Below are 22051 nucleotides of genomic sequence, written 5' to 3' on the forward strand. Positions count from 1 at the left end.
GCAAAAAAAAACTAAATTTGGATAAAACAGATTTGACTTTTTGGTTGCATTAACTATTTTTTTAGAAGCGGTTACATTTTTCTTATATTGTGTTACAGAGGGGAGATGTATGGTAATGCTAGAGGAAATATTTAATATTATTTAAATTTAAATTCTATATAATTTTAATAATTTATTCAATTGAAGAAAGCTGTTTTACAGGTCATTTGAAAATATCTTATTAAGTATAATATTAAATTATAAAAATAAATACATGCATACAACAAATTGTATAATATTGTAACCAAAAAAAAATAAAATTGTATAATATATTTTTTAAAAATAAAAATAAATTATGTACTAATTTAAAACATTAAATTATTAAGAATTGAATATATGTTTTGTCTTAAGAACTATTAAAATCTGACCTCTAAAAAAGACTATTTAGTATTTACAATAAAATTGATTCATTTTTAGCCTTTATTTTTTCTTTGATATTCAATTTAAATTACGAAAATTTGTAACGATAGAAGGTGTGTTTACGAACATTATGTTCGTGCAAGTGAATTTGAACTTAGATCCGTTAAACAAAAAATTTGAATCGATAGATTCTTTGAATCAATACTTTTGGAATGTATTCAATGCCTTACTTAGGAATTTTTTAATTTTTTTGAGGGGAAAAGTATTGTAAAATGTTTTATTAATTTAATGTTTAATATACAATAGAAATTTATTGATTTATTTTTAGGTGAATTAAAATGTAATTCATTATTTCTTTGCAACTCATTTCCTTCAAGTTAATTTTCTCTATATCAACCATATTATCCACAACTGTTGCAACATCGAAGTTGCACGAAAATGCTTTGTTGTTGGATTCGCCAACATCTTCGTCAATTGAAGTGTTGCCGACCTCCGAACCAGAGCCATAACTACTTTCCAAATCCTATAAATAAAAAGTTTAAATCACCAACTTAGGTAACATTATTATTTTATTTTTTTTGAAAAGTAGGTAGCAAAGTGCCAACCTACCAAAAATATATATAAATAGGAGTGTGAACTAGTAACAACAACAAAAAAGAGAGGGGGGCCAAACCAAACCTCTCTAATGGGACACAAATATAAAATTAGGCAAGCCTAATCTATTCCTATCAAGATATGACCTTATACACAAAGGAGGTTCATACCAAACAGTGGGATTAGCAGCATTAGCACCTACACTAGCCAAAGAGTCTGCACATTCATTACCTTATCTAAATATATGAGATACCAAAAAATTCATTCTACTAATGACTTGCATACAGTTCAACCATCTATTACGTAAATGCCAAGGAATAATAGCATTGTTTTTGAAAGCCTTAACAACCAACTCTGAATCAGTTTCCAGCCAGAGGTTTGTCCATTGGTGAGTGTTGGCTAGCTCAATAGCACGCATGGCTCCTGAAAGCTCAGCATGCAAGGAATCTCCAAGTCCAGTATTTTCTCCAAAACAAATCATGAATTCCACTTTGCAGTTTCTGAATATTCCTCCACAAGATGATAAGATCCCATTTGTTGATCCATCAGTATTACATTTTACCCAAGCTCTAGGAGGAGGTTGCCAAATAACCTCTATGATTTTAGGAGCTCTAGGAGGATGAAGGGAAACATTAAACTTCTTCAAAATGATAAAGTTGGCAATGCTGGGAGAGGCAACCTTCTTAGATAGATTTCCATAGAGTGCAACATTTGAAATGATAGAAGCAATTGAGGATCTCTATGGAATCTTCTTGCTTTGAAATCTTATTTGGTTTCTTGCAAACCAAATGCTATTAAAGATATTAATCAAGGCAGAGGTAACCACTATCTTACATTGATGATTCCAAGATCCATTACAGATGTTCCAAATATCATCTTTTGTTTGAAAATTTAAAGAGTAGTTGAAAGTAATGTCAAACCACCTCCAAATATGTAAGGCATAAGGACATTCTAAAAATAAATGAGAGGAGTATTCATAGCTAACCCGACAAAGAGAGCACATGGAAGGAATGTAACATCCCCTGGCAGTGAGGTTCTCATCAGTTGGGAGCTTATCCAGCATAAACCTCCAAACAAGCAGTGATTTGGAGGGAGGAATATCAGCAGACCATATCAACTTAGCCCACTTAACTTTAGGAAAATGAGTTTGTTTAAACTGATAAGCATCTTTAACAGACAGATCCCCTTTGGAGTTGTGCTTCCAGACCAATTTATCCCTCATACAAACAATGGGAAGAGTTACATGTGCAACAAGATTTCTCAAATTAGGGATGAGATCAGACAGGTCATCTGGGAAATTCCATAATATAGGCATTCAAAGTATTAGGATACTGATCAAGATGCAGTTGATTTATGTTGGAGGATTCTGCTAAGATAGTTCCACACCAGTTGTCATGCCAAAAATTAATACCACCACCATCTCCAACTAACCATTTTGAGTTATCAATCAAAGTTTGGAACTCTGATTTAGCACCACTCCATATAGAGGAGAAGATATGATGTTGGATACATGAAGAATCTCTCAACATTCTACTTCTTAGAATAGAGGCCCATTGCTCATCAGACTGAAACATATCCCAACAACATTTAAGATTAGTGGCATTATTTAAACAAACTAAAGATCTAATGCCCAAACCTCCCTCATCCAAGCTAGCACATACCTTTTTCCAAGCCACAGTCACCATTTTTCTCTTGGTTATATCCCCACTCCAAATGAAGTTCTTGATCCATCTTTCCAACTCTCTGATTAAACTTACAAGCCAAGAGTAAATACTCATAGTATGAACAAGCATACCATGAACGACTGATTTCACCAGTTCAATTCTTCCTGCAATAGATAGGAGGGATGTTTTCCAATTAGCTAGCTTCAACTTGATTCTATTTGCAATAGGCTGAAAGTGAAATCTATTGGGTTTCCCTTTGAAGATAGGAGCACCAAGATAGGTAAAAGGAAGAGAACCAATGGTGAAACCAAGAAGCTGCACCATATGATTTAACCTTGAATCAGAAATACCACCGGCCAAAATAGATGATTTACTTAAATTAATAACTTGACCAGAGCATGCAACATATCTTGTAAATTAATCTTTTAGGGCATCAATACTTGCATTCCTTCCTTTACAAAAAACCATTAAGTCATCAGTATAAAACAATGAGATGGAATGGATTCAGATCTAGAAGCTTTAATTAAATCAACTTTGCCATCGTTAACCAATTTACTAATTCCTCTACTTAACACCCCTATTACACTTGAAGAAACCTTGTTGAGAGCCATTAATTGACACTGACATAATTGATGATTTGAGAATAGAATGAATCCAGCTACAAAATTTGTGATGAAATCCAAAAGAACTTAAAACCTTCATCAGAAACTCCCAGTTAATTGTGTCAAATGCTTTAGACACATCAATCTTCATTGCTAAGTTACCTCCAAAGCATCTCTTATCTAGAACATTGATAGCCTCTGAGGTGAGGGCTATACAATCTTTGATATTCCTTCCTTTGATAAAACCTCTCTGCTCTTTGGAAATTAAGTTTGGAAGAATTTGAGAAAGCCTATCTGCCAGCACTTTAGAAATGATCTTGAACTTGAAATTTGCTAAGGCAATTGGTCTGTACTGATCTATGCTATATGCATTAGAAACATTTGGAATGAGATAAGAGTATTAGCATTGTAATTGGGGGATAACCATCCAGATTGGAAAAATTGAACAACAGCTGCATAAACATCATTCTTAATGATTTCCCAATAGGTTTGGAAGAAACTTGCACCAAAACCATCTGGCCCTGGAGCACCATCTTGATTAAGATTGAAAACAACATTCTCCACTTCTAATTCAGTTGGAATCATGATAAGAAGATTGTTAGTTGTTTCATCAATCATTTGAGGGATTACTTCGTCCACCAGCAAAATATCCTGCAAAACAGAGTTAGTGGAAAAAAACAAATTATTATAATAGGAAACTATGTGATCAGAGACTCTCAAAGGATCTGAAATGATTTCATCATTGTGTCTAATATTAGTAATAACAAGTTTGGTTTTGTTTTTGATTTGTGTAACTCTATGAAAATATTTTGAATTCCTATCACCATTCAAGTGCCAGCTAACCTTAGCTTTCTCTTGCCAGAAAATGTCTTGTCTGTGTAAAGCTTCATTTAAAGTGATTTGTGCTTGCTTCTCTTCATTCATGAGATTATCATTGTGACCCTGAAGATTGATTTGGTCTTGAATCTGACTAAGTTTTTTTTTTTTTTTTTTTTTTTTCAGCCTCATTGACAAAGGTGTGAATGTTTCCAAATACTTCCTTATTCCAAATCTTCAGCTTGGTTTTTAGGGCTTTGAGCTGAGGGCAAACAGTGGACAACCAATAACGTGTTCATTCCAAGTATTCATAACAATATTTTTGCAGTCATTGTGGAGGGTCCAGGCTTTTAGAAACTTAAAACTTGAAACAAACTGAAAGTTGTCAGTTTTAACGTCAAGTAAGAGAGGATAGTGGTCAGAGTTATTTTTGAGTAAAGTTGAGAAAGTAATTGAAGAGTAAAAACCCACCATTTGCTGATTAAAAATTGATCTGTCAAGTCTCCTTTTTAATATGCCTTGTTCCACCTCTTCTATTGTCCCATGTAAACTGACATAATATACAATCAAATGCTAAAAATACAATACAATTTTATCTTTCCATAAAAAATAAAAAAATAAAAATAAAAAACATGTTTACCTCCACATTGCCCTCCAGGAATTTGGTACGTTGATCTGCTTGAAAAATCTCCATAAATTCATCAATATCCTTTTTGCAGATTATAATACATAACAAAATCAATAATCAAAATAACTGTCGAATACTTGTAAAAAAGTTAGATGTATTCATGATTTTGTCCAATTAAAGAAAAAGAACATCCATCTCACATTGTCTTCCAACAACTACCTATACATTATTTCCTGGATTGAAGATACCCTAAAGGCAAACACCCATTTAACATTATTTTCAACAAAGGAATCATGAATTTTCAAACAATGTCTCCAAATAACTATCTATACACTAACATAGTAATGAAGGTTCTCGTAAAGGCAAACAATGAAGGTAACGTTGAAAAATGACTCAAAATTGATGCATCCTGGAAGTCCAAAATCGGCGCCCGATTTGTGCAGTTCTGGGCCCGATTTTGCCTGTTTTTGGGAGACTTTTGTTTCGACATTTTTAAGTGGCCGAAGTCTAAAAATCGGTGCGCAAAATGTCGCAGCAATAGAAAGAAAAAAAAAAAGTTTTTCTTGGGCCTGTTTTGTTCCAATTTTTAAGGGATGCTTTCACTATAAATATAAACTTTGTATTATGTGAAAAAAGTGTGTAGAAAACAGGGTTTAGAAGCCAACAAACAAACTAGGGTTTATAAAGAATTCTCTTGGTAATAAACACTAGGGTTGGGATTGTTTTTATTCACCTTGAACAAAACACTGTTAGGATTGAGTCTCTTGGTTACTGGAAGAGATTGAGACTTGGGTAGAATTAGGTTTGAAGACTAATTCTTGTAATCCTAAATATCTCTTTGCAAATAAACTCATATCATTATAGTGGAACGAATAGCTGCTCTCTCCCCCAGAATAGGTTATCATTAGACCGAACTAGGTAAACAAATTATTTGTGTTCTCTTTCTTCCTTTATCTATTGCTGTTTATTTTTGCTTGAATTATATTGTCACCTGCTTGATTTGCTTGCTTGGTTTTATTTGCTCCACACGTCAAGTTTATCGGTGTGATTTTTGCAATGAATTCACAAGAATTGGCGCCCACCGTGGGGCAAAGGTCAAATCAATAACCAGGTATCATGGGTTCGAAGTGGAATATTGAGAAGTTTACCCGTAGTAACGACTTTGGGTTCTAGAAGGTAAAGATGAGGAAAATTCTAATTTAACAAAAGTGTGTTGAAGCATTGAAGTGAGAAGCACAGATGCACGCACATCTAACACCTGCTGAGAAGACTGAGATGAATGATAACGTGGTTAGTGCCATCATTATGTGTCTTGGGGATAAGGTATTGAGATAGGTAGCAAGGGAGACTACTGTTGTGTCTATGTGGAATAGACTTGATTTTGTACATGACCAAGTCCTTGGCACATAGACAATGTCTGAAACAACAACTCTACTTTTACCAAATGGTGGAGTCAAAACCTATAATGGAGCAACTGACGGAATTCAATAAGATTACTAATGATTTGGCGAACATAGATGTAAATCTGGAAGATGAAGATAAAGCCTTACACCTATTGTGTGCTTTACCTAGGTCCTTTGAGAATTTCAAGGATACAATGCTTTATGGAAAAGAGGGCACTATCACTTTGGAGGAAGTCTAAGCGGCTTTGAGAACCAAAGAGCTAACCAAATTCAAGGAGTTAAAGGTTGATGATAGTGGAGAAGGCTTGAATGTCTCAAGGGAGAGAATTGACAACAGAGGAAATGGAAAAGACAAGAAATTCAGGTCAAAGTCTATGTCGAAGGGTGGTGGTGATAAAACAAACAAATGTTTTATTTGTCACACTTCAGGTCACTTCAAGAAGAATTGTCCTGAGAGAAGGGGCAATGTGAGTGGTATAAGTTCATCCGTTCAGATTGCAAGTGAAGAGGAAGGCTATGAGAGTGTTGGAGCACTAACTGTGACAAGTTGGAAACCTGAAAAGAGCTGGGTCTTGAACTCTGGATGCTCTTATCACATCTGTTCAAGAAAGGAGTACTTTGAAACATTAGAGCTGAAACAAATATGATCGTGTACATGGTTTGATTCATAGCCTTTAGTTTTAATTTGACATTTGTATTTTTAGGCATGTTTTATATCCACCACAATCATGATTTATTTCAAGAAGCAAGATTGACAAAAGCACAAAGTTTTCTGGGATGGTGATGCGGTTGACCTTGTAGGTTCCTTATAAAATGAACCTATAAAAATATTGGTCCATGATGGACCAATTTTTTGTACCGTTAGATCATATAAACCTACAAATCTTATCATGATCTTTAAACACCAAATCTAACCCATCTAGTCTAGCACTCCCATTTACTCTCTCTATTCCTTATCTTCCAGATTTCCACAGAGGCAAGCAGTAAAACCTCTTGCAATGATAGACATGCGTGGTAATATGGCAGGCTTTCTTTGAGTTTTGAATTTTTTCATTGTAAAAGAAACCATGAAAACTTGCTTCAGCCTTGCAAATGGTGTTTCTATGATATGGAGAAGTAGTAGTGGCAGGGATTGGGAGTTGAGATTTTGAATGAAAGGCTTATTGTGTATTTTATTGTGGTTCCATGTTTCGATTATCACTTCCTATTTGATGCCTCTGAATTCCATATTCAAAATCATATTGATTTAATGCTTTCGTATGTAGCAATAGCCCATACTCATAGGGTACAATAAGTTGAGTTTGATTCAGAAAACATGGTTCAATAAGGCTGTTGTCTGGAATTTAGTTCTTACTTCCAAACTATTTCATGATTAGCATTAAGCTTTCAAACAATTTGAAAGAGAATGGAACTAAAGTCTAAAAGAGAATGCTTGCAACGATAAACAGATGAAGTTGATATATTTTATTTGGTGCAGATGGACTATGGTAAGAATTGGTAGCTGATTTAATCTAATGGTTAAAAAAAGTGGTCCATCTTGGACTAAAACGTCACCTAGTTGTAAGCATTTTGAGTTTTATATAGGCTAAAGTGTACTTTTCCCCCCTAACTTTCAAAAACTTGCAATTTTGACCCCCTAAGTACAAAAACTACAATTTTGATCCTCTATTTAGCTCATCTGCAACTTTGATCCTTTTTGTCAATTTTGACCGGTCAATGCCTACGTGGCATGCCATGTGTGTAACTAATGAATTAAAAAAAAATAAAAAACCATATAATCATTTTTTAAATTCAATAAATGAAAAATGAAATTTAAAAAATAAAAAAAAATCTGGAAAAAAAAATAAAAAATACAAGGAGATGAAGAAATTAAAAAAAAATGATTAGGGGTAGGAAAAAATGTAATTAATCTGTCACAATCTTAAAAGAACGTTTGGTCAAGCTTGTGTGTTCAGATTGTGGGGAACAAAGGCTTTCTTCTTGTTCTTGCTCTGATGAGATCACTTCCAATCGAAATTCATGCTATTTTGAGGTAGGAAGTATTGGCAGAGTCTCATTTCTTATTGAGAATGAAAAGAATGAGACAAACCCATTTTCCTGATTTTTTTTTCATTTTTATTTTTCATTTTTCATTTATTTAATTTAAAAAATAATTATATGATTTTTTAATTTTTTTAATTCATTAATTACACACGTGGCTGGCATGCCACGTAGGCATTGACAGGTCAAAATTGACAAAAAGGATCAAAGTTGCAAATGGACTAAATTTTAGGTGGTCATGATTGTAGATTTTGTACTTAGGGGATCAAAATTGCAAGTTTTTAAAAGTTAGGGAGGAAAAAGTGAACTTTAGCCTTTTATATATTGAATAACTTTTGTTTGGTAGACGGAGAAAATGACAATAGTTATTGGAAATTCACACGCAAATAAAAAAATTGAGGTTCAAATTGCACTTAAGGCGTTCGGCCTAGAACTTTTGACATTTTTGCCAATTGAATCGTGAACTGTGGATTATATAATGAATGGTTTTAATAGAGTAATGAAAGATAAGATAAAGTAGATATTTTAAGCATAAATGATTTTTAAAAAAAATTCTTTTTTTGTGGCTCAGCTAAAATCGTTACCTCCCCCTATTACTCCAACCTCATGTTTCTGATCAAAACCACCATAATAAGTCCAAGTCTTCAACTTGAAGACAAAAGTGGAAGACTTCAATGAGAATACAAAACCACCATAATAAGTCTAAGTTTTCAACTTTAAGACAAAAGTGGAAGACTTTAATGAGAATACAAAACCACCATAATAAGTCTGAGCCCTCACTATGACAAATGGGAACATCAATTACAAAGCATTATAAATATCACCTACATCTCCCATTATAATGCATTCATCATAATATAAGTGTCTAGTTCAATTATATATATTTCAGTAAATGCCAATAATTTCATTGTGTTGAAATTTCCAAAATGCTTCAAAGAAATAAGCTATTACCAATGTCGTGTCTTATTTTGTTCTTCTATGTGTTTGTAATTGCCACATCCACATCACCTCATGCTGCAAGAAAAAACCAAGGTAGTGAGGTTGATGCTCTGTTGAAATGGAAGGCAAGCCTTGACAACCACAGCAGGGCATTGCTCTCTTCATGGATTGGCAATAATCCTTGTAGTAGTTGGGAAGGAATCACGTGTGATTATCAATCAAAATCCATCAACATGATAAATCTCACCAATATTGGACTAAAAGGTACGCTTCAAACTCTCAATTTCTCATCACTTACAAAAATCCACACCTTAGTTTTAACAAACAACTTCTTGCACGGAGTTGTTCCACACCATATTGGAGAGATGTCTAGTCTAAAAACTCTTGATTTGTCGGTTAACAATCTCGCTGAGTCAATCCCACCATCCATAGGTAATTTGATTAATTTAGATACTATTGACCTTTCACAAAATACTCTCTCTGGACCAATTCCTTTCACTATCGGAAATTTAACGAAACTAAGTGAATTGTATTTTTATTCAAATGCTCTCACTGGACAAATTCCACCTTCCATAGGTAACTTGATCAATTTGGATACTATTTACCTTAATGAAAAGTCTCTCTGGACCAATTCCTTCCACTGTTGGAAATATGACAAAACTCCGTAAATTATATCTTTTCTCAAATTCTTTCCGTGAGAATATTCCAACAGAAATGAATAGGCTTACAGATTTGGAAGTACTCCATTTATCTGATAATAATTTTGTTGGTCATTTACCTCACAATATTTGTAACGGTGGGAAGTTAAAAATGTTCACTGTTGCACTTAACCAGTTCACAGGCCTAGTTCCAGAGAGTTTGAAGAATTGCTCAAGCCTTACGAGAGTGAGACTTCAACAAAACCAACTGACTGGAAATATAACAGACAGCTTTGGTGTGTATCCAAATTTGGAATACATGGATTTGAGTGATAATAATTTTTATGGTCATCTTTCTCCAAATTGGGGAAAGTGCAAGAATCTCACAAGCCTAAAAATCTCCAACAATAATTTGACAGGAAGCATACCACCAGAACTAGGCAGAGCAACAAATTTACAGGAGCTTAACTTGTCTTCAAACCATCTAATGCGAAAAATTCCAAAGGAGTTAGAAAACTTATCTTTGTTGATCAAACTCTCGTTAAGTAACAATCATCTTTATGGAGAAGTTCCAGTACAAATTGCATCATTGCATCAACTAACTGCATTGGAGCTTGCAACAAATAATTTGAGTGGATTCATCCCTGAAAAACTTGGTATGTTGTCTATGTTATTGCAGTTAAATTTGAGCCAAAATAAGTTTGAGGGGAACATTCCTGTTGAGTTTGGCCAATTGAATGTTATTGAAAACCTTGATCTTAGTGGGAATTCTATGAATGGAACCATACCAGCAATGCTTGGCCAGTTAAATCACTTAGAAACATTGAATCTCTCACATAACAATCTCTCTGGTACCATTCCCTTAAGCTTTGTTGATATGTTAAGCTTGACAACTGTTGATATATCTTACAACCAGTTGGAGGGTCCGACTCCAAACATTACAGCTTTCGAAAGAGCTCCAATTGAAGCACTGAGAAATAACAAAGGCTTGTGTGGTAATGTTTCTGGCCTAGAGCCTTGCTCAACATCGGGTGGCACCTTTCATAGTCATAATACTAACAAAATTTTGGTGCTAGTTCTATCCCTCACTCTCGGCCCTCTATTGTTAGCATTGATTGTTTATGGGATCTCATACCTTTTTTGTCGAACTTCAAGCACAAAAGAATACAAGCCTGCACAAGAATTGAAAATTGAAAATCTATTTGAAATATGGAGCTTTGATGGAAAAATGGTGTACGAGAACATAATCGAAGCCACAGAAGATTTTGACAACAAGCATCTCATTGGGGTTGGAGGACATGGAAATGTTTACAAAGCAGAACTGCCTACAGGTCAAGTTGTAGCTGTGAAGAAACTTCACTCATTACAAAATGAAGAAATGCCAAATAGGAAAGCTTTCACAAATGAGATCCATGCTTTGACAGAAATTCGACATCGCAACATTGTGAGGTTATACGGCTTTTGTTCACATCGACTACACTCATTTTTGGTTTATGAATTCTTGGCGAAGGGTAGCATGGACAACATTTTGAAGGACAATGAACAAGCTGGCGAATTTGATTGGAATAAGAGGGTGAATATCATTAAAGATGTAGCTAATGCTTTATGCTATCTGCATCATGATTGTTCCCCTCCTATTGTTCATCGAGATATATCCAGCAAGAATGTTATTTTGGATTTGGAATATGTAGCTCATGTCTCAGATTTTGGAACATCTAAGTTTCTAAATCCCAATTCGTCCAATATGACTTCTTTTGCAGGCACCTTTGGATATGCTGCTCCAGGTCAATTCCTTTTCATTCTTTTTTTTTTTTATATTAATTAAGGTTATAATATTTGTAGTTTATCTTTAGTAGTTACATGTAAAATAGAGTTATAACACAATTGTCTACTCTACATTTCATGTTTTGTTTATGGAATTATATTTTACACACGATAACTCTTCTTTGAATGTTTACAGAACTTGCATACACAATGGAAGTAAATGAGAAATGTGATGTGTTTAGTTTTGGGATATTAACCTTGGAAATGCTTTTTGGAAAGCACCCTGGAGATATTGTAACTTATTTGTGGCAACAACCTTCGCAAAGTGTTACGGACCTGAGACTTGATACAATGCCATTGATAGATAAGTTGGACCAGCGTCTCCCTCATCCCACAAAAACCATTGTTCAAGAGGTGGCATCGATGATAAGGATTGCAGTTGCTTGCTTAACTGAAAGCCCACATTCTCGCCCTACTATGGAGCAGGTCTGCAGGCAGTTTTTAATGTCATAATCATCTTCAAATATATAGTGTCTCATACATATAGCCTGAATGTTGTTTTCACCAAATATGCTTCGATACTACTTCATTGTATCCTATTTGTAAAACTCTTAGTTTGTATTGTAAATCATTTGAACTTGGGTTGCATTATCAAATTTTATGCTCAGTCAGCATGGGATTATAAATTTATAGTTTAAAGCACATAAATGGAATCTAGTACGCACAAAAAACCTATTTCCAAATCATAAATGGAATCTAACTATGAATTGTATGTTACACAATTAATGAAAATATGACATTAAGCTTAAACATGTGATATACCATCCACAAAAACATAAGTTGATTAATCGTATCCAAACTTCAAAATAATTCACGATTCAAGTCATCAATCAAAATGACAACAGTGACCGGCTACACTGCGCTCAAGTGTTCAACCCCTAAAAAATCATAATCTGTAATAATAAATTGAGATTCATGTTGCAGTTCAACAATCAAACAGAAAGAATTGAGATCCATGCTGCTATTCATGTCAAATTAGATACAACCAGAATGTACTGTAAAATATTTATAAACATGGTTGTGATGAATTTTGGCTTGATGTCTTCTCTCATTATATATTCCTTCATGAATAGTACAAACTCAGTAGCTACAATTAATGACTTAATCACTATTACCAATACAAAAGTATTATGATTTGAATTCTAATCCTAATCACATACAATTAGTAACTTACTAAATTATACAAAATATAAAGAAAACTAATGATGACAGATCCCCTTATTGACAAGTACATGTTGTAGAACAAGATAAGAGGTGAATATATATAACTACACTGTGAGTTCAAAAAAAGGGACCATAACAGAATGCAAATTATTTCGTTGATGACACTCCACTGTGATAAACTTCTTTTAAAATATAAATAAATAATCAAAATTCAACCAAATGTTCTCAATCCAATCATAACGTAGCTGTGTAGTAAAAGAAGATAATTACCTCTCCCATAGCAAAAATGATGTATAGTAAATCAAATGATCTGATCCATTTTCACCAGTACCCTTTGCACGAGCAAGATCCATTTTTGAATTGATGAAAGCGACTTGAATCTCTGAGTATGATCTCATGTTCAACAATCATGGATATATAGGTTATGGCACTATGAAAATCTCCACAGATGCGTAAATTCTTAGTGATTCGAATAGGTGCACCTGGGGGTAGTGTTAGGATGGCATAGGCAAGAGCCAACTTCTCACTGTGTTCTGAAAGCTGGTCACCCTTTTCTTCATCATCCACATCATGAAGAGAAAAGTTTGCCTTAATGCGCTTAATCAAATCTGCCAGTGTTTCATATATCTTCTGAGATTGTAAGTGAGTTCTGTCTCCCACGTAAAACGTTTCCATACCTTTCCTTCCTTTGACCCAGCTCCAACCAGGTATTTTCTTGATTCCAGTACGTTTCATCAAATATCCAATCCTCGCCACATCTTTCCAGCGTCTGGCATTAGCATAGATGTTTGAAAGCAATGTATATGTCCCATCATTGTCGGCCTTCAATTCTAACAGTTTTTTCGCCGCAAATTCTGCAAGTTCCTCGTTTGAGTGTATCCTACAAGCACTAAGCAAGGCAATCCACACTACTGGTGTTGGTTCTATCGGCATATCATTAATGAGTCTCATAGCTTCACCTAGACGACCAGCTCGACCCAAAAGATCAACCATACAAGCATAATGCTCTACTCCAGGATCAACCCCAAAATCCTTGCTCATTCTATAAAAACAAATCGATTCCACGATCCACCATTCCCGAATGACTACAAGCATAAAGCACAACAAGAAAGGTTATGCCATCAAGCACTAGAGCCTCTTTCCTCATCTCATCAAAAACACGAAAAGCATCTTCGCTGCGCCCATGCATGCCATACCCGGTGAGTAGCGAGGTCCACGAGACGGCATTTCTTTTTGACATGCTGTCGAAAACTACTTGGGCAGTATCTACATCTCCGGATTTGGAATACATGTCTATGAGACAATTAGCCACAAACAAAACATCTGAATTGCTATGACTTCTTCGCAATACATGAGCATGAATTTGCTTACCAAATTTCAATGCTGACAAACGAGCACAGGACATGAGCACACAAGATATAGTAAAATCATTAGGAACTATGCAGTTATCAATTTTAAACATTTCAGAGAAAAGTTGCAGGGCATGATTTGCATCACCATGCTGAGCATAACCTCCAATCATCACAGTCCAAGTCACCACATCCCTATCTTTAGGACATATTTCATCAAACATAGCACGAGCCACTTCTAAACTCTTGCATTTAGCATACATATCAATTAGAGCATTAATCACCGCCAAATCATCATTATCATCATTATGCTCCCCCTTGAGAATAAATTTAACTGAATAACAATGAGTTTCTTTTCCATGAAGCAAAGCTCCAACAGACGCACAAGCAGAAAGCAAAGACATGAGCTTAACCACATTAGGACGACAACGACATCCACACATTTTCCGAAACACATCCATTGCTTCACAACCAAATCCTCTCTGAGCATACCCAGAAATAACAGAACTCCAAGTAACAACATCCAACTCAATTTTCTCTTCCCTCATTTTCCCAAACAAAGAAAGAGCATCCTCAAATCTACCATTTTGAGAATACCCGGTAACCATAGCATTCCAAGTAACAACATCCTTAAACCTCATCCTCTCAAAAACCTTACTAGCGTCTTCCATTTTCCCACATTTTGCATACATATCAACCAAAGCATTCCCAACAAAAAATCCTCAACCAAACCAGTTATAACACATAAACCATGAACTTGTTTCCCACATAACCCCAAACCAAGAAAACCACTAACAGGAAGTATATTAACAACACCAACAGTATCCGGCAAAATCCCATACCCAACCGTCATTTCCCTAAAAAGAAAAACAGCATCATTCGGAACAAAACAATGCGAATAAACAGAAACAATCGAATTCCACGACACCGAAATAAGAGGAGACCGTGTATAATGTATTGTTGATGAAGTAGTTTTGCTTGGATTATAGATTCGCATTGCTGTTTTGAAATTTACGAAGAAGAATGATATAAGAGGAGATTATGTGTATTGATAAGTAGTGGTGGTTTTGAGTTGAACGGAGGGAAACGTGAGAGCATGCTAGCTTTTTCATAAAAAGGCAGATCATAAAGTTTTTTCAATGCTGTTGTTACTTGAATTCATTTATCACTTTTTTCATTATGGACAAAACTAAGTACAAGCCTTGCAAGTAAGCTGCTACTATTGAAGACTTGTGAAGCAAGCTTCCCATTCTCTCCTTCAACTTTCTGTACAACCATTCAATTCATTGGTTGATGTGTATACAGTTGAAAAGCACTAATGTTGTAACCAAAACTCCAAATGTTTCAATTATCACCGAATTTCTTTAAAAGGTAATTTGCAATCCTTCATTTGCAGATTCTTGAAGTTTCTATTTGCTAGCATGTACTACATGGCGTATTTAATGAAATAGACAAATAGTTAAATTTGGTGCTACAAACTTGTTCAAAATGAATGAGTGATCAACACATTGTCGATTCATTTTGTAGGTGTGATGTTTTTAGTTATGGGGTCATCTTATGGGAGCTCTTTACCAAGCAGGAACCCTGGAAAGAAGTGTATCTATATCGAGTTATTTATCATGTTGGTGAGGAGGATGGCCGTCTGGACATTCCAGACATTATGGCCCCTGATATTACTAATATTATTAGACAATGTTTGAAGAAGCAAGTGTAATCTTTTAGGTGCAGAGCATTTTAATATTTATATGGTGTATGTAATGCAATTATCATGTCCTACATTAAAATGTTTTGCCACTAAAAGTAAACGCAATTACTCAAAATAGAATGTGAAATAACGAGCGTTCCGTAAATATATTGTTAGCAATCTGCAGTCTCTATAATGAATAGGAACTGGAAGTAAGTTGCAAGGAAAATAAAGTTCAATCCACCTACTATTTAATTTTCTTTTATTTGTTTCATTATCATACTTGTACATTTAATTTTCTTAATCTTTATTATTCACTGTATCAGGATTTATGGGCAAAAAGAAGATAAGAACCTTTGAAAGTCTTTTGCATACTTTGGAGGAGCATGCATTGCAACCACTCAGGTACATTTTCTCAAGGATTTCAAGCATTCGAGACCTAGAATATCTATCAGTTTCTCGCAATTTGTGAATTTCAACTCCTCCAAACTCTCTACATTGGACAGCATCCTCTCTAGTGTACTGCCTATATTAATCAGTCAGACCAAATTCTACCTCATTTTCCAACATATTTTCATGAGTGTAATTAGAACTTCGTCTCTAAACATATACTATACAAAAGTATTCACAAAATGGGTTATTAAGTTAAGGAACACTGTTTTGTTGGTGCAGTGGTTAGTGGAAATACCCAACATAATAATTGAAAGAGACCTTACACCCGTAACAGAAAATCCGTAAAAGATTACAACTTGATGCATGAAACGAATACCAAACATAATGTTAACTAAATGGAAAATCTACATTATAAGGTTGGACACAATGCAACAAGTCGGCAACAACCCGTGAACAACAGCAGAAAAATGTAGTACAAAAATCTATATTTAATTCATACTCTAAGAGAAATAAAAAATGCAGTACAAATTGTCTGTGAAGTTTACCTTGAAAAATGTTAAATAAAAAATGCAGTACAAATTGTCTGTGAGGTTTAAATTGCACTTACCGTGTTCGGCCTAGCAATTTCGACATTTTTTCCAATTGAATTATGAGTTGTGGATTATATAATGAATGGTTTTAATAGAGTAATGAAAGATAAGATAAGTCTTTCAATGAATTAGTTTTTTTTTTATCTTTTTTTGTGGCCGCTATTACTCCAACCTCATGTTTCTGATCAAAACCACAATAAGTCTAAGTCTTCACCTTAAAGACAAAAGTCTTCACTATTACAAGTGGGAATATCAATTACAATGCATTATAAATATCACCTAAATCTCCCATCATAATACAAGTGTCTAGTTCAATTATATATATCTCAGTGCTTGCCAATAATTTCATTCTGTTGAAATTTCCAAAATACTTCAAAGAATGAAGCTCTTACCAATGCCATGTCTTATTTTGTTCTTCTATGTGTTTGTAATTGCAACATCACCTCATGCTGCAACAAAAATCCAAGGTAGCGAGGCTGATGCTCTATTGAAGTGGAAATCAAGCCTTGACAACCATAGCAGGGCATTTCTCTCTTCATGGATTGGTAATAATCCTTGTGGTTGGGAAGGAATCACGTGTGATTATGAATCGAAGTCCATCAACAAGGTAAATCTCACCAATATTGGACTAAAAGGTACACTTCAGAGTCTCAACTTCTCATCACTTCCAAAAATCCACACTTTAGTTTTAACAAACAACTTCTTGTACGGAGTTGTTCCACACCAAATTGGAGAGATGTCTAGTCTCAAAACTCTTAATTTGTCGATTAACAATCTCTTTGGGTCAATCCCACCATCCATAGGTAATTTGATTAATTTAGATACTATTGACCTTTCACAAAATACTCTCTCTGGACCAATTCCTTTCACTATCGGAAATTTAACGAAGCTAAGTGAATTGTATTTTTATTCAAATGCTCTCACTGGACAAATTCCACCTTCCATAGGTAACTTGATCAATTTGGATATTATTGACCTTTCAAGAAATCATCTCTCTGGACCAATTCCACCTTCCATAGGTAATTTGATTAATTTGGATTACTTTTCCCTTTCACAAAATAATCTCTCTGGACCAATTCCTTTCACTATTGGAAATTTGACAAAACTCAGTACATTATCTCTTTATTTAAATGCTCTCACTGGACAAATTCCACCTTCCATAGGTAACTTGATCAATTTGGATATTATTTACCTTAATGATAATGAACTCTCTGGACCATTTCCTTCGACTATCACAAATTTGACAAAACTCAGTACATTATCTCTTTATTTAAATGCTCTCACTGGACAAATTCCACCTTCCATAGGTAACTTGATCAATTTGGATAATATTTACCTTTCAAGAAATCATCTCTCTGGACCAATTCCTTCCACTATTGGAAATTTGACAAAACTCGGTACATTATCTCTTTATTTAAATGCTCTCACTGGACAAATTCCACCTTCCATAGGTAACTTGATCAATTTGGATAATATTTACCTTTCAAGAAATCATCTCTCTGGACCAATTCCACCTTCCATAGGTAATTTGATTAATTTGGATTACTTTTCCCTTTCACAAAATAATCTCTCTGGACCAATTCCTTCCACTATTGGAAATTTGACAAAACTCAGTACATTATCTCTTTATTTAAATGCTCTCACTGGACAAATTCCACCTTCCGTAGGTAACTTGATCAATTTGGATAATATTTCCCTTTCAAGAAATCATCTCTCTGGACCAATTCCACCTTCCATAGGTAATTTGACTAATTTGGATTACTTTTCCCTTTCACAAAATAATCTCTCTGGACCAATTCCTTCCACTATTGGAAATTTGACAAAACTCAGTGAAATACATCTTTCATTTAATTCTCTCACTGAGAATATTCCAACAGAAATGAATAGGCTTATCGATTTGGAAGTACTCCATTTATCTGATAATATTTTTGTTGGTCATTTACCTCACAATATTTGTGTTGGTGGGAAGTTAAAAACATTCACTGCTGCACTTAACCAGTTCACAGGCCTAGTTCCAGAGAGTTTGAAGAATTGCTCAAGCCTTACGAGACTGAGGCTTGATCAAAACCAACTTACTGGAAATATAACAGAGAGTTTTGGTGTGTATCCAAACTTGGACTACATGGAATTGAGTGATAATAATTTTTATGGTCATCTTTCTCCAAATTGGGGAAAGTGCAAGATTCTCACAAGCCTAAAAATCTCTGGTAATAATTTAACAGGAAGAATACCACCAGAACTAGGAAGTGCAACAAATTTACAGGAGCTTAACTTGTCTTCAAACCATCTAATGGGAAAAATTCCAAAGGAGTTAGAATACTTATCTTTGTTGTTCAAACTCTCCTTAAGTAACAATCATCTTTCTGGAGAAGTTCCTGTACAAATTGCATCATTGCATCAACTAACTGCATTGGAGCTTGCAATAAATAATTTGAGTGGCTTCATCCCTAAAAAACTTGGTATGTTGTCTATGTTATTGCAGTTAAATTTGAGCCAAAATAAGTTTGAGGGGAACATTCCTGTTGAGTTTGGCCAATTGAATGTTATTGAAAATCTTGATCTTAGTGGGAATTCTATGAATGGAACCATACCAGCAATGCTTGGCCAGTTAAATCACTTAGAAACATTGAATCTCTCACATAACAATCTCTCTGGTACCATTCCCTCAAGCTTTGTTGATATGTTAAGCTTGACAACTGTTGATATATCTTACAACCAATTGGAGGGTCCGATTCCAAATGTTACAGCTTTCAAAAGAGCTCCAATTGAAGCATTGACAAATAACAAAGGCTTATGTGGTAATGTCTCTGGCCTAGAGCCTTGCTCAACATCTGGTGGCAAATTTCATTATCATAAGACTAACAAAATTTTGGTGCTAGTTCTATCCCTCACTCTAGGCCCTCTACTGTTAGCATTAATTGTTTATGGGATCTCATACCTTTTGTGTCGAACTTCAAGCACAAAAGAATACAAGCCTGTACAAGAATTTCAAATTGAAAATCTATTTGAAATATGGAGCTTTGATGGCAAAATGGTGTATGAGAACATAATCGAAGCCACAGAAGATTTTGACAACAAGCATCTCATTGGGGTTGGAGGACATGGAAATGTTTACAAAGCAGAACTGCCTACAGGTCAAGTTGTAGCTGTGAAGAAACTTCACTCATTACAAAATGAAGAAATGCCAAATCGGAAAGCTTTCACAAATGAGATCCATGCTTTGACAGAAATTCGACATCGCAACATTGTGAAGTTATACGGCTTTTGTTCACATCGACTACACTCATTTTTGGTTTATGAATTCTTGGAGAAGGGTAGCTTGGACAACATTTTGAAGGACAATGAACAAGCTGGTGAATTTGATTGGAATAAGAGGGTGAATATTATTAAAGATATAGCTAATGCCTTATTCTATCTGCATCATGACTGCTCGCCTCCTATTGTTCATCGAGATATATCCAGCAAGAATGTTATTTTGGATTTGGAATATGTAGCTCATGTCTCAGACTTTGGAACATCTAAGTTTCTAAATCCCAATTCATCCAATATGACTTCTTTTGCAGGCACCTTTGGATATGCCGCTCCAGGTCAATTCCTTTTCATTCTTTTTTTTATATTAATTAAGGTTATAATATTTGTAGTTTATCTTTAGTAGTTACATGTAAAATAGAGTTATAACACAATTGTCTAATCTACATTTCATGTTTTGTTTATGGAATTATATTTTACACACGATAACTCTTCTTTGAATGTTTACAGAACTTGCATACACAATGGAAGTAAATAAGAAATGCGATGTATATAGTTTTGGGATATTAACCTTGGAAATACTTTTTGGAAAGCACCCTGGAGATATTGTAACTTATTTGTGGCAACAACCTTCACAAAGTGTTACGGACCTGAGACTTGATACGATGCCATTGATAGATAAGTTGGACCAGCGTCTCCCTCATCCCACAAAAACCATTGTTCAAGAGGTGGCATCGATGATAAGGATTGCAGTTGCTTGCTTAACAGAAAGCCCGCTTTCTCGCCCTACCATGGAGCAGGTCTGCAGGCAGTTTGTAATGTCATAATCATCTTCAAATATATATTGTCTCATATATATAGCCTAAATGTTGTTTTCACCAAATATGCTTCTCTACTACTTCATTGTTTCATATTTGTAAAACTTTTTGTTTGTATTGTAAATCATTTGAACTGGGTGGTATTATCAAATTTTACGTTCAGTCAAACATGTGATTATAAATTCATAGTTTAAAGTACACTTTAAATATTACTATAATTTTAAATTTTGTTTTAACTTTTTATGAAACATTTATATGCGTATAAAAGTGAACCTATTGATACTACATGGTAATGTTCTTCATAAACAATTTATCATATATAAGTTTATCAGACAAAGGTGAAAGCCTACCTCGATAGAAATAAAAAACACAATTCCCCGACTGCATTTTCTGAAAAGAATTAAAGGCTTCGTCAATAAAGATCACACAATTTCTGTTACCAACACAGAAACCCGAAGCAGAAGTAGTTCATTAAGTATAATTATATCTTCTCTTGTAACATATTGACAAGGAATGCTATTGTGCATTAATGAATCCTTATAATGTTAAATGAAATGCCAATGAGTAAGATATATTAAATTGGACAAGCAATATGCAAGAATAGGCAACAAATTTAACCCAAAATACAAACGACTTTTGATCATATTATCAAATTTTGTTATTGCCAGATCAAAGGAATTACAATAGTGTTGCTTAAGCAGGGGAACTCATTCAGACACATCTCTTCAGAAGCCTCTAAAATAGCAAACCACCTCCTTTTTCACAAGTGACACTATAATATAAGCAATTCTCATGGCTACTTAACAAAATGGCAAGTATCTTTAAATAGAATAAATGAAAAAATAACTAGAAAATTTTGATTAAGCTAAGATACACAATTAATCAATTTTTCTCTTTTGGTTTATAAAAATTATTTTAGACGTCTTTGTAGTATTATTATTGTTGGAAATTCTGCCTTAGTTGCGGTCCGCCCCTAGTCGCCTAAATTGCGACCTTTGATTAACCTTCATTGCAACCTCCAACACCTTCATTGTGTTGGCTTTGAGGGGGTGAATTTAGTCTCATATTAGATAGATATGACTCTTGAGAACAGTTTATAAAGAGAAGACACTTCTCACCTTACAAGCCGGTTTTGTAAAAATGAGTTAGGCCCCAAATTTCAACAATTATTATATATTACTCTCTCCGTTTTCAATTATAAGTAAATTTGACTTTTTAGATTCATTCAATTAATAATGTATTTGGTTCATATTATGG

General features: G+C 34.4%; 2 protein-coding genes and 1 pseudogene across 3 annotated transcripts; 2 read left to right on the forward strand and 1 right to left on the reverse strand.

Annotated features, from left to right (window-relative positions):
- The first annotated feature begins 8915 nt into the window (after nucleotides 1–8915).
- On the forward strand, nucleotides 8916–12158 carry LOC25482893 (MDIS1-interacting receptor like kinase 2). 2 transcript variants are annotated; one of them, XM_039834447.1, is made up of 3 exons: nucleotides 8916–9349; nucleotides 10143–11507; nucleotides 11684–12158. In XM_039834447.1, the coding sequence occupies exons 1-3, from the start codon at nucleotides 9073–9075 to the stop codon at nucleotides 11998–12000; spliced, it is 1959 nt and encodes a 652-aa protein (XP_039690381.1). In that variant the 5' UTR covers nucleotides 8916–9072; the 3' UTR covers nucleotides 12001–12158. The 2 variants fall into 2 exon arrangements, with proteins under 2 accessions (XP_039690381.1, XP_039690382.1); XM_039834448.1 differs by having other exon boundaries at nucleotides 8922–9349; nucleotides 9920–11507.
- A 668-nt stretch (nucleotides 12159–12826) lies between these two features.
- Nucleotides 12827–15341, reverse strand: LOC25482894 (pentatricopeptide repeat-containing protein At5g16860-like; annotated as a pseudogene).
- A 1533-nt stretch (nucleotides 15342–16874) lies between these two features.
- On the forward strand, nucleotides 16875–20976 carry LOC25482895 (MDIS1-interacting receptor like kinase 2). The gene is made up of 2 exons (XM_013611505.3): nucleotides 16875–20314; nucleotides 20487–20976. Exons 1-2 carry the CDS (start codon nucleotides 17107–17109, stop codon nucleotides 20801–20803), a joined length of 3525 nt encoding a protein of 1174 aa, XP_013466959.2. The 5' UTR covers nucleotides 16875–17106; the 3' UTR covers nucleotides 20804–20976.
- Nucleotides 20977–22051: the final 1075 nt, after the last annotated feature.

Source organism: Medicago truncatula, chromosome 1, assembly GCF_003473485.1.
Source record: "Medicago truncatula cultivar Jemalong A17 chromosome 1, MtrunA17r5.0-ANR, whole genome shotgun sequence".
Classification (NCBI taxonomy): domain Eukaryota; kingdom Viridiplantae; phylum Streptophyta; class Magnoliopsida; order Fabales; family Fabaceae; genus Medicago; species Medicago truncatula.